This window comes from Pogoniulus pusillus, chromosome 5 (genome assembly GCF_015220805.1).
Source record: "Pogoniulus pusillus isolate bPogPus1 chromosome 5, bPogPus1.pri, whole genome shotgun sequence".
Taxonomy (NCBI): domain Eukaryota; kingdom Metazoa; phylum Chordata; class Aves; order Piciformes; family Lybiidae; genus Pogoniulus; species Pogoniulus pusillus.
Genome location: NC_087268.1, coordinates 32,866,843 through 32,879,223, shown reverse-complemented (window position 1 = coordinate 32,879,223; position 12,381 = coordinate 32,866,843). Strand labels below are relative to the sequence as shown.

The window sequence follows — 12,381 nt, the reverse complement described above, 5'->3', positions numbered from 1 at the left end:
TGCAATCTGAGAAGGACTTTTAAACACCCACCCCAACTCAAGTAGCACACACTGAGGCCTTGCCACCTCTCCTCGTTGTGCATCTTCCGTGTATGGGTGTGATTAAAATGTCACAGTCTCACTAATGCTGGACAAAAAGTTACAGGGGAATCATACTTTGGAGTAGCTCAGCATATTCCTACACAGAAAAATGCTGTCATGGAGCAGGGAACACAGGAACTTCCACTGTAAGGATGACAAAGCACTAGAAGAGGCTGCCCCAGGGAGGCTGTGGACTCCTTCACTAGAGACTTTCAAGACCCATCTGGATGCATTCCTGCATGACCTGCCCTAGTTGGTCCTGCTTTGGCATGGGGGTTGGACTCCATTATCTCCAAAGGTCCTTTCCAACCCCTACCCATTCTGTGATTCGAGGGGGCTCTCAGGTGAACATAACATGCTGCCTAACCCAACCCTGGAACTCATCCCCACAGGAAACTTCCAATATGCCGCCAGAAGTGTGCATAAATTAAGAAGGGATTTGACAAATCAATGAAGGAAAGGCCTGGCACCATCCTTACAATACAACAAGGGAAGCCCAGCCACCAACTCCAACAGATCCTTGGCTGTAAGCCTCTACAGAGCCAGAGCACATCAGCCCCTCTCTGCTTCTGAGCTCCTTCAGGAGACATAAAGATTGTGGCTGTAAGTCTAGACTGCACCTTCCTCTTGCATCTACAGAAAAGCTCCCCAGATTCATAGATCTGATTTGCCTTACCCAAAGTTTCATTTACCCAAAAAGACCAAACTGGTCTGCTGGAAGGTGTCTCTGCCCATGGCAGGGGGGTTGGAACTAGACGATCTTTAAGGTCTAGTCAACCCAAACCATTCTATGATCGAGTGGCAGCCACTGCACACAACGTGCGTTTTCTGGCTGCTGCTTGGCCCTTTCCTTCTCTCAGTCAGCTCCAAGCTTTTGCAGCCTCCTCTGGCTTGGCAGAAGTCTTGCTGGTCAACACCACAGCAGCGGACAACCTCATTTCTCCCAGAGGGCTAAGCTCTGACAGCTGCCAGGACAGAAGCTCAGGTAGTAGCATAAGAGGAAGGCCACTCCTTAGCGTTGGCACAGACAGGCTGCTGGTGTCTCTCTCAGCAGAGAGTCTCCCTGCTCCTCATTAGAGGCAAGCTCATATAAGGGAGAGAAAGGACAAACCCCAGCAAACAAGAAAACACCACTGCGGTACTTTATCACTAAGGCATGCAAGGGGGAGCAGACAAGGAAGTAGTGAAATGTAAAGCACACCAAGTCTGGGGGGCAAAGTTGCTGGCAGTGACGCTCAACTGGGAGCAGAAGAGCAGCTGAGTAATTAAAGCCAGAGGGGACTTTATTTAGTCACTGAACAGCAGGATGGAAATGAAAGGGAGTAGTTTCAGAGGTCACTGACTCAAGCAAACAAAGAGGAGGAGGAGGAGGGGAGGGTGAGGGAGGCAGCTATTGAAGACAGAGTGTGAAATGTTGTCCACAGTCCTAAAAGGCAAATTCCCCACCATTTCAAACCATATTAACATAGTAAAGAAGAAGTTTAAGACTGGAGAAGGAAATAAATCTAAATTCCAGAAATGCTCCATTCTAGCCTAGGGCACATAAGAAAGGAGGATAAATGCTTTAAAGCAGAATGGAGACAAAAGACAAATGATGAGGGGAGCAAGAAACACAGCTCTACAAACACCACTCCCAGAGTTCAAACCAGACACCTACTCATGACACAAGGCAAGGACCTCCAAAAGGAGGGGCAGCGACTCAGTCTGCATGTAAAATACTGTGTAACCTGTCAGGTGATCTCTGTTTTCTCCTCCTGTGGTACCAACCCATCCAAGCAGTTTATGAAAAGTTCTATGTGGAAATTTAGACCCTGCCTACCCTACCTCACAGGTGATCACCTGTTTGCCCCAGACACACTTGCAATACAGCAGATAGGAAGTCTTCACATTTGCTCTTCCCCTCTAAAAGCCACAACAGCTTCCACCCATTGTCTTTTCAGACAAACTCTTTTCCCCACCCGTGGCTGTCCAACTCCTTCACTTGCTAAGGCAGAGACAGGCACTCTCATTTTACACAACCACTAAGATGAACCATCCCTTCATGGTACCTCTCACTCCAACTACTGCAAAAGCACAGGCAGCTACATTAGACCATAAGGTTAATTACTTGAGATTAATCCCACTCCAAAAGCATGCCAGATGCAAACATCCAAATGGGCCCAAACACAGCTCTCCATAGCCTCTGCCTTAAATTGTCAGTGCAGCGATGGCCAGGCCAGCTAGTCCTCTCCCAGACCACCCACAGGCCAGGACCCCCAGTGCTCAGGGACTGCTCCTGGCTAAGGTGCAAGAAAGGCTGGATGCTGAGCTGTTGTGGCTCATTTTAAGGTCAGAGAGAACAATCCCTATACTGTATTATTTACTGTTGTGTAGTGACCTTTATGACAAAGACTTTGATTTATTCATTTAAAGGAAGCTGAAAGAGCAGAGGCACAGATTCTGATATGCTGCTTCTTCCTGCCTACCTCAAACCCAGTGTCTTCTGCTGATCCAAAGAAACTAGCACAGCATACGAACAAGGAAAGTGTTCAATCACTTGTTTCAGCAAAAACAAAGGTGCAGCAGGCACCTGCACACAGGGAAGCCAGAATGTGGAGGAATTAATTTGCCATCCAACTTACAGAGCAATATAAGTGTTTAGTACACCACTAAAACATAACATAACACACCACAGGTTATGAGCAGCAACAAAATGCCAAACCACATCCACCTGCTCTCTTGAAAGAAATTCTGTGGAAAAATCCACAGAGAGGCAAAGTAAATAAATGCATTTATTGCTATACTGCCTGACTTTCAACAGATTAATAACGTCACATATTTTCTTTTATCCTCTTCTCCCCATACCCAGAAGATTTTTTTGCACAACAGGTTTTTTAAAGAAAGTTTTCAAATTCTTGGTATTCAGCTCCAGATTTAAACATAAAGAAGCACAGAACAGTCTGCCAGTCTCAAACATACTGCTTCATTCTAAATGCTCCCCTTCCTAACACTGGAATATCACCACATATTTATCACTCTCTTCCTTGTGTAGTACTTTGCTTTCAACTTTTCTCTCCTTTTTCCCCCCTCCCCTTTCCAAACACTAGAGGATATGTAAAGTATTTCCAACGATGAGTCCTCTCAGCACCCTCCCCTCACACCCTTTCATGGCTCAAGGTAGAAAAGCTCTTTTCCCCACACCCTGGCTTTCTGCAAAGGAGCTCCTGCTGTGCAAGGAGGTCACGACTGCAAATATTCATACAGCTGCCCAGGTGCAACCATCAGAAAGAAGAGGAAGAGCCAGGGGGAAAGCCAGACAGATAACAGAACCACCTTAAAAGTGGTAACTTTTTAGTATTTCATTCCTCAGCCTTCTACTTCCACAGCACAATTGTTGTAGAAATCACACAGGAGTATCTCCAAGAAAAAAGCCTACAGTTTGTTCCACCTGTTCATATGCTCCCTCCTAAGACATCACAGCAGAAAGTGCAAGCGGTGCAGAAATGTTTACTAAAGCCATAAATAACCCTGCTACACCTGATACCTTTAGAAAGCGTCCTACAAAACACAACACTGGTGCTGCTACCACATCAGAGCACACACAGAAGAGATGTTTCATACCTGTCTTTCTCCAAAGGACATCCCAAGGGCATTAAAAAAGCCTTCTATATAGGAAATAATGCTTCCATACACAACAGAACTTCTAGGAGATCCAGCATCCTGTTTAAAAAACACTCAAAAGAGATTGTCCAGTCAATACATATTACAGAAGTCAGCACCTCTCTGTAGTCTAGCCCTCTAGGGAAAACTATCAGTGATTATACAGATCTGCCTCCACCAGCAACACCTGCCCAGACACGAGCTTTTAGAGATATAAAAGCACCTCCTAACACAGAGGGAAAAGATTTAAGTAAAAGAGACCTCCAAGCCCATCCAGTCCAACCCAGCACCCAGCCCCAGTAAAAGAGGGAGGGAAAGAGTTTATTACCAGCATGCAGAGCAAGAAGAGATGTGTGAAGCTGCTATGTATTACGTGCGTGAAGTAAATTCCACCTAAAAATAGCACTCCTGGGAATGAAAGTGCTGTGTTTATAAAAACAAAGTAAGAGAACAAAATCTCAGTTCCAAGGGCACCAATAAAATAAATGATTTTAAAAACTCCAAATCGTTTTTGAGCGTGTTATTGATTTAAACAACACGAAGACTGCTTTGAGATAGCTTGGGGCGTTTTGTCATGCCCCAGTAGCAGCAGCAACCAGCAACAGCAGCAATAGAAGAGTGGTTTTTAAGAGTGCTTGTATTTCTTTCCTCTAAATTCACTTCACACACACCGAAAATAAATAAAATTAAGATTAAATGATGGACTGAGAAGCAATTTAAGGGACTAACTTGTGCCTAAAAAAAGAGGGATCACACACACACACAGCTGAATTAGCAGCATCCAACATCACCATTAGGGGCTGAGATAAGAAATAACCTAAAATCTGCAAAAGATCTGAACTGCAAGGAGCTGAAGCTGACTGCTGAGGGAAAGGGACAGGAATGTTCTGACTAAGAATGATGAGCTTAGAGAGAGGAACGAGTAGTTACATTTATGTCCCTTTACTCACAGTCCTTAAGGAAAACACCACTGCACACAGTCACTAAGAGGTAATGCTCAGACAGATGTACTGCACCCAGAAAAGCTCCACCACAACAAACCACACCAACCAGAAACCTCTGCCAGCGGCCCCACAAATAACGCCCCCCACCCAGCTGTCAACAAAAGGATTGACAGGAGGAATTCAGGGATGGCAAAATGGGGCTATTTGTACTTAAGAGTGGTAGTGCTGCTACAAATCTCTCCTGCAAACTGGTTCAAGTAAGAGGGCCATTTTTATAAAGATAAGGCTAAGGACAGAGTTTAAAGCCAGTGCTGAAACAGGACCATGAGAAGGCAGGACTCCTAAACCTACAGGCTCATTCTCTCTTAATATCAGCTATCACTACATATCCAACATCTCTTTTACAGTACACACATTGTGAGTGTGATGACATAAGCAATCAAGAAGCACATTGAGGCTGAGTTGCTCGCTTGGAGCAAGAAAAAGAAGCTGTTGGCAGAAGATCCAGAAGTGCTTCAGAGGTCTCAATTTGCTAAAAGCCATTTGAAGATGGAGTCATGTAGGCATGCTGAGGCCACATTCACAGTCTGCTGACAGCAGAAGGCACTTGGTCCCCAAAGCTGAACTCACAACCCTAACTGCCCAGTGCATCTGGGATTGCCTGCCAAAGCCCCCTGCTGTAACCACCACTTCCATTTCCCAATTTAGGTTGACCACTGTGCACGGGTGTTAAGCAAAGAAACTGGGTAATAACATAAAACCAGCATTAAAATTAGCAGCATGCCACAGTGGCTTCAGGCCTTTCAAAAACCTTAGGTATAAATAATATAAAGCAGCAGGAGAGAAACATCTTTTGGACAAAATAAAGCACAAAACAACAGCCCTACACAATTCCTGCAATACGCTCAGGACAAATGGGCACCACTAAGGTCAACAATTTATGGAGCTTTGTTTCTGCTGGTTTCTTATGTGAACAGTAAACTAATCTGTCTGCATTAAACAGTAGGACAGTGGACAGCTGTCATTTTCTGATCTCTGTATCCTAATGGGTTACCTTAGTAACAGCCTTAAGCTGTCTGTTGCCATGGTGAATGAGGTCCATAATTGCTGCAACAGCCCTGGAGGTGTCAAAGTCATCTGCAAATGCAGCCTTCACGGTTACTTTTGTGTTGGCTAGCCTTCAAGAAGAAAAAAGTAACGTTTAAGGTAAGACAAACAAGATGCCAGCAGTACACTGAATTCATCAGCTATTCAGCCAGGGGGAGTCATCAAAAGGACACTGTCATTTCCTTCCTAGCTCTCCTGTGATGGGCGATGCCACAGTGATCAGGGAGAATACATCTTTCAGATGCACAGGGGAAAAAATTTGATGCACATCAAAATCCAAAGTGCTGCATCTCTTCAATAAATACCTGGTTAATCACAGGAGCTAGCACAGAAGAGCAAGGTTTGCCTTAATCATTTCAAAAAGGATGGAAAATGAGGTTAACATCTAATACATTACAGATTTTGCTGAGTTGTTCTCCTTCTAGCAGCCCATTTCTCATGCTAACAGCATACTTCTCTTCCAAAGCCACGTCTCACACACACATCACTCCCATGCCTGGCAAGAGAACTGATTTAGGGTCAGCCAGGAGTCCTGCTGGCAGGATCTGGCTCAGAAGCAAACCAGACCTCAAAAGCACTGACTCAAGGATGTCATTTCACGATAAAGCTCAGGGCATAGGGCTACCTGGGGAACCTCAAGCTATCCTAGCATCTCTGGGACTCTCCGGAATCCTGTTTTGCCTCTTTCCAACTGGTTTTGCCTGAAATCCCTGTCTCCCCTCAGGGCTGCTGCCCTAATGCAGTCCTCCCAACACTGTTCCCTCCAAGCTTCCTCTCTGCTGAATATCTACCACTTTCCTAATTAAGAGTTCTGTTTCATTTTGGCTATTTTCACATCTACTGATACACAAGTTTTGCCCTCCCACACGTCCCCCACTGACAATCCATTACAACTTCCCCACATGCTTCATGTGTTCATGCCTTATCTCTCACCAACAGGTCTCCTGTTGAGGGACTTGCATTAACTACTTGTGGTATTTGGCAAAAGCAGCTCCACTTCCTTGCCCCTTGCAAGCCTTAGCTGGTGCAGCCACAAGCTCCCTGACAGCAAGATGCTCACAGCACAAGGAAGCTGTCTCTCACTTCTACTGCACAGGCCATTCCTCCTCTGATCCTACATCCTGGAGCTGCCTGCATGCACATGTTTCAGGATGCTCAACACCCCTCTTACACTGACTCCAGAGCATTGTGCTCATCTTGTCAGCTTTGCATCCAATGACAGAGCACCTTTCTCTCCTGGAAGGTGACCTGAGTTTCCTGAAGGACTCTAAAGAAGATTCTTCTTGTTACTGGCAGGGTCACAACCACCATCATTTCTTCTTTCTCTGTGACATCTCTGCCCCTTGCCAATTTCTCAGTAACCCCTTCTCTCCTCTGCCACATGCCACAGACAGCTTAATCACAAGTTCACATGCCCAAAGCATATTACTTTCCAGTTGTCCCCTTTCACTTGCTAATACAGAGTTCTACTCATGAACTGAGTAGCCTCACAACTTCAGTCACAGTTTTGTCTGCTCAGGAGGGGAACAGATGCCTATGTTAGTACAGACATACTGTACAAACTTGACAAACTCAATCTTGGTGGTCTTTTCCAACTGGAACAGTTCTATGATTCCACAAATAACAAGGAGTTTAAAAAACACAATTAACTAAATGTAGCAGACTATGAGGAAAAGCAACTAGCTACAAAAAGGAGGGGGAAAAGCTGCCCTTGATAAAGCCTGACAGAAACAACTGCTTCCATATCCTCCTCCTTAAACAGACCTCTACAACATTCAGTCCTCTGAGCCTGTTGGCAATCTACTGCTGAAGCAATCACAATCTTTAAGATGCAGGAGGTGCACTTACCTTTCCCACAGTATGTCTTCTCGAACAGGGTCACACACCAGCTCTCCTTTTATGTAAGCATTTGCATCTCTAGTAAACGAGGAGATTGCCTGAAGAAGGTGCTTTGCATCCTCCATGCTCTTGTCACTAAATTCTACTGCTAAGAAAAAAACCAAAACTGGGTGTTATGGTAAAGAGGATGCTGTCTGTCGCACATTTTGAGACAAAGGCATGCCAGGAAAACTTTATTACTTGTCATAGTGAACTTTTCTTACAATTAATTGCCCTTTTAATTAAAATCTCTGTTCTTCATTAGCACTAGGCAAATTAAATTAGTATAAAAGGCAGCTATTACACATGACAAAGTATAACCTATTGGAAATGTGTCAGACTGATTCAGAAAGCATCTGGAAGCTGATTGAGGCAATAGCTACTTGACTAGTCTTTTTTTTTCCATTATTGAACCTCTCTGTGAAGTTATTACACCAAAGCATTTGCATTACACATGTTTTCCTATGTCGCCCCAGATTTAAGATGGCAAGATATACCTTTGATTTGGCACATAGTTAAACCAGAATCTAAAATCTAGATGGATCTAACATTTTGCAATCTAGATTCTGCACTGGATATACAATTCCTTCACAGTGTCAAAGCTAAACTGACCACACCAATTTTCAAAGGCAACCAGCAGAGAAAATGCATATTGCTTAAACTCACAAGGACATGTCTGGGATGGGACTCCTCACACTCAACTTACATACTTGCATCTAAATGGCTAACAGCCCCTGGAAAGAAAGATAAAATCTTAAGGTAAACTATTTGCTGCATCCTAAGCAGAGCTTTGCTTTATGATGCAATCTGTTATACCCCAACCCTACAGTGCTTCTCTTTCATCAGCCAGAAATACAACATTAGCTGTCCCCACTAACATAGCATTATGCATTCAGTGGGACTCTCACTTTGCCAGGCAATTTGGTTTTGGGAACCATCAATGTCCACTTCTGATGGCTTAAGATTAAACAGGTTCCTCTCACCTTGCCTGCACCCTCAGAAGTGCAGGTGCTGGACTAGTTCCCTGTCATTTTACTGTGAGCTGCCATCAGCTAGAGGCAATTTTTTCATTTCACAGAATATATCTGTTTGGAAGAGACCTCAAAGATCATCCAGTCCAACCCTCAACTCAGCACTGAAAGGTCAACACTAAATCATGCCCCTAAGCACCATGTCCACACACTGTTTGAACACCCCCAGGGATGGCAACTCCACCACTGTCCCGGGCTTACTATTCCAATATTTGATAACCCTTCCAGAGATAACTCTTCCTAATATCCAGCCTAAACCTTTCCTGGCAGAGCCTGTAGCCATTTCCCCTAGTCCTGTCACTTGTCATCAGTGAGAAAAGGCTGGCCCCCTTCTTGCTTCAACTTCCCTTCAGGTACTTGTAGAGAGCAATGAGGTCTCCCCACAGCCTCCTCTTCTCCAGGCTGAACAACCCCAGCTCCCTCAGACTCTCCTCATAGAGTTTGTGTTCCAGGCCCTTCATGAGCCTTATTGCCCTTCTCTGGACACATTCCAGCACTTCTATATCCTTCCTATAGTCAGGGGTCCAGAACTGAACACAATACTTGAGATGTGACCTCACCAGTGCTGTGTACAGGCAAACAATCACCTCCCTGTTCCTGCTGGCCACATTGTTTCTGATACAAGCCAGGATGCCTCTGACTTTCTCGCCCGCCTGGGCACACTGCTGACTCACATTCACTCAACTATCAACCAACACCCCCAGGTTCCTCTCCAAGTTGTAGCTTTCCAGCCACACATCCCCATGTCTGTAGCTTACCATGGGGTTGGTGAGACCTAGGTGCAGGACCTGGGACTTGGCCTTATTGAACTTGATACAATTAGGCTTGGCGCACTGATTTAACTTGTCTTGATTTCACTTCCTTACCCTCTAGCAGATCAACACAACCACCCAGATTCATCTCATCTGCAAATTTACTGAGGGTACACTCAATCCTCTCATCCAAATCATTAATAAAGGTACTAAGGAGGACAGGCCCCACTACTGAACCCTGGGTGACACCACCAGTGAGTGGGCACCAGCCAGATTCAACTCCCTTCACCACCACTCTTTGGGTCTGGCCAACCAGCCAGTGTTTTCTCCAGTGCAGAGGGTACTTATCCAAGCCTTGTGCCACGAGTTTCTGAAGGAGACAGAGCCAAAGGCTTTACTAAAGTCCAGGTAGACAATGACCACAGCCCTTCCCCTCATCCACTAGGCAGGTTACCCTGTTGTAGAAGATGGGATTAGTTGGACAGGACCTGCCTTTCATAAACCCATGCTGACTGGGCCTGATTGCCAGGCTGTCTCCTATGTGCCACATGATGGCACTCAGGATGACCTGCTCCACAGCCTTTCCTAGAACCAAGGTCAGACTGGGAGGCCTGTAGGTTCTCTGGATCATCCTTTTGTACCTTCTTGTGGCTGTGTGTCACATTACCTAGCCACCAGTCAACTGGGACCTCCAATAACAGAGTGTTCTGTAAAGCAGCACTTGGACCCCACACAAGACAGCTCACCCAACTTCGGTGGAAGTTGTGTCCTCCAAGCACAGGCCTAATTTTAAATGCATTCCTTCCCACAACATCACAAAGTTGGTTACCAGAATCAAAGTCCCATTCATAAGCAGTGCAGCATCACTTTATTGTTTTACGCTAAGGTATATCAGGAGCAGTGTGGCCAGTAGGACAAGGGAGGTTATTCTGCCCCTGTACTCAGCACTGCTCAGGCCACACCTTGAGTCCTGTGTCCAGTTCTGGGCCCCTCCATTCAAGAGAGATGTTGAGGTGCTGGAAGGTGTCCAGAGAAGGGCAACAAAGCTGGTGAGGGGCCTGGAGCACAAATCCTATGAGGAGAGGCTGAGGGTGCTGGGGTTGTTTAGCCTGGAGACGAGGAGGCTCAGGGGTGACCTCATTGCTGTCTACAACTACCTGAAGGGACATTGTAGCCAGGTGGGGGGTGGCCTCTTCTCCCAGGCAACCAGCAACAGAACAAGGGGACACAGTCTCAAGTTGTGCTGGGGGAAATATAGCCTGGATGTTAGGAGGAAGTTCTTCCCAGAGAGAGTGATTGGCATTGGAATGGGCTGCCCAGGGAGGTGGTGGAGTCACCATCCCTGGAGGTGTTCAAGAAAAGCCTGGATGAGGCACTTAGTGCCATGGTCTAGTTGACAGGGCTGGGTGCTAGGTTGGACTGGATGATCTTGGAGGTCTCTTCCAACCTGGTTGATTCTATTCTATCCAAACTACAGCTTGCAGCATATTCCAAATCTCTTCAGCACTAAGCCTTGCCTGTAGCTTTCCCAGCAATCTCACCCCAGATCCTGCACATGTTACAGGCAATTGTGCTGTGTAATTACACAACACTGCCCAGACACGGCTCTTTAAAGCAGTCTGAGCAAGGGGATAGATCTCAGAGGGCAGGAGCAGCCAGATGCAAGACCATTAGCCTAAATCCCAAAGAAGCCTAAGCATTTAAACAGACATTCTGTAGGATTTAACCCAGCATAACTAAGGCATAAGCCTGGACCTGTGTTTGCCAGATTTTCCACTCCTGTGTAATTAAAAAATCTGTGCTACTGCCTCACTAACACTGCCCTTAAATTTAAAAGAGGAGTAAAAAGACCAATGTACAGACTTTTAGAAAACAGTGAGATATCAAAAGAGATCATTTATATCCACTAAGATTATTCCACTGATTACCCTGGTTACAGGAACTCCACAAGAATACTTGATGAAAGTTTATCCCCATGAAGCCTGCTTTGATTAAAGCCATTCTTCTTCCCTGAATCACAGCGTTCTCCTAAACCACCGCCTGCAGGCACTGCAAACCCGCAGCGTGGCACAGGCAAGCCCAGCTCTATAAACCTTCACTGTACTCCCTGCTCTTTCTTTTCTTTGCCACTGAGGGCATCACCAAGTTACAGAACATATGCTTATTAGACCCAACAAATAACTAAAGATCAGAGAGACCAAAAGGTTACAGTTCACCCAGATTCACAAAATCACTGAAGTGGTTCTGCTGGTGACCAGGAAAGTGTCTTGGGGACAAAACCCCACTGCCTGCAGTAGGCTCACAGCCCCTCAATCTAACTGCATAAAGCAAAGCACCTGCTGAGGAGATGCAAGAGGAAAAGCACTACATCACAACCGGGTCCCACAGGCCTCCAGAGACAGCACCTCTTCTTTTAAGCTGCACACAGAAGTAGCTGTCAGGCATATTAGTGTCAGAGCATCATGTTACTGCCTGTGACATCTAGGAAAGACCTCTCCCCAGTAGCCCCAGGTGCACTGAACAACAGTGATTCAGGTCAAGAAGAGGATAGCCAGAGGCATCAGCCAAAGCATAAGGCCTGAAACACCACCCTTCACCTTAACCCCTTTGCCCCAGCAGCCTGAGCAGGCAGAAAGGGCAGTGGAGCAGAGGGGCTCCCGGCAAAGACTGTGGCAGTGTAATGTCCTGCATCAAAGCCTCTTTCTTCTGCATTTTCTTCTGTTCCTCATGACCAAGGCATCCAGCTTTATCCTCCCTGCAACAATGACCATCTTGGGAGGAGGATTCTGCTCCCACAGAATACAAGCATTTTCCTGGACATGACCCTCCAGCCCTTTCCCCTCCATGGCTGGAGTAGTTGGTAGTCAAGTTTGTCCCCAGGTGCCCATCAGCACACAGGCAGGTAACAGGTATCCCAGACCACAAAAAAGCCCTATTCCAAGTCCAAGA

At 45.9% G+C, this 12,381-nt stretch overlaps 1 protein-coding gene across 5 annotated transcripts in view; it reads right to left on the bottom strand.

The window, feature by feature from the left end:
• CARS2 (cysteinyl-tRNA synthetase 2, mitochondrial) overlaps positions 1-12,381 on the bottom strand; it is a 55,855-nt gene that overhangs the window by 3,338 nt on the left and 40,136 nt on the right. For all 5 annotated transcript variants that reach the window (XM_064143754.1, XM_064143750.1, XM_064143749.1 and 2 more), the window contains 3 exons: positions 7,620-7,758; positions 5,719-5,842; positions 3,682-3,780 (listed from right to left, as the gene is read on the bottom strand). In XM_064143754.1, coding sequence (XP_063999824.1) covers positions 3,682-3,780; positions 5,719-5,842; positions 7,620-7,758 — 362 coding nt within the window. The remainder of the gene's footprint in view (positions 1-3,681; positions 3,781-5,718; positions 5,843-7,619; positions 7,759-12,381) is intronic.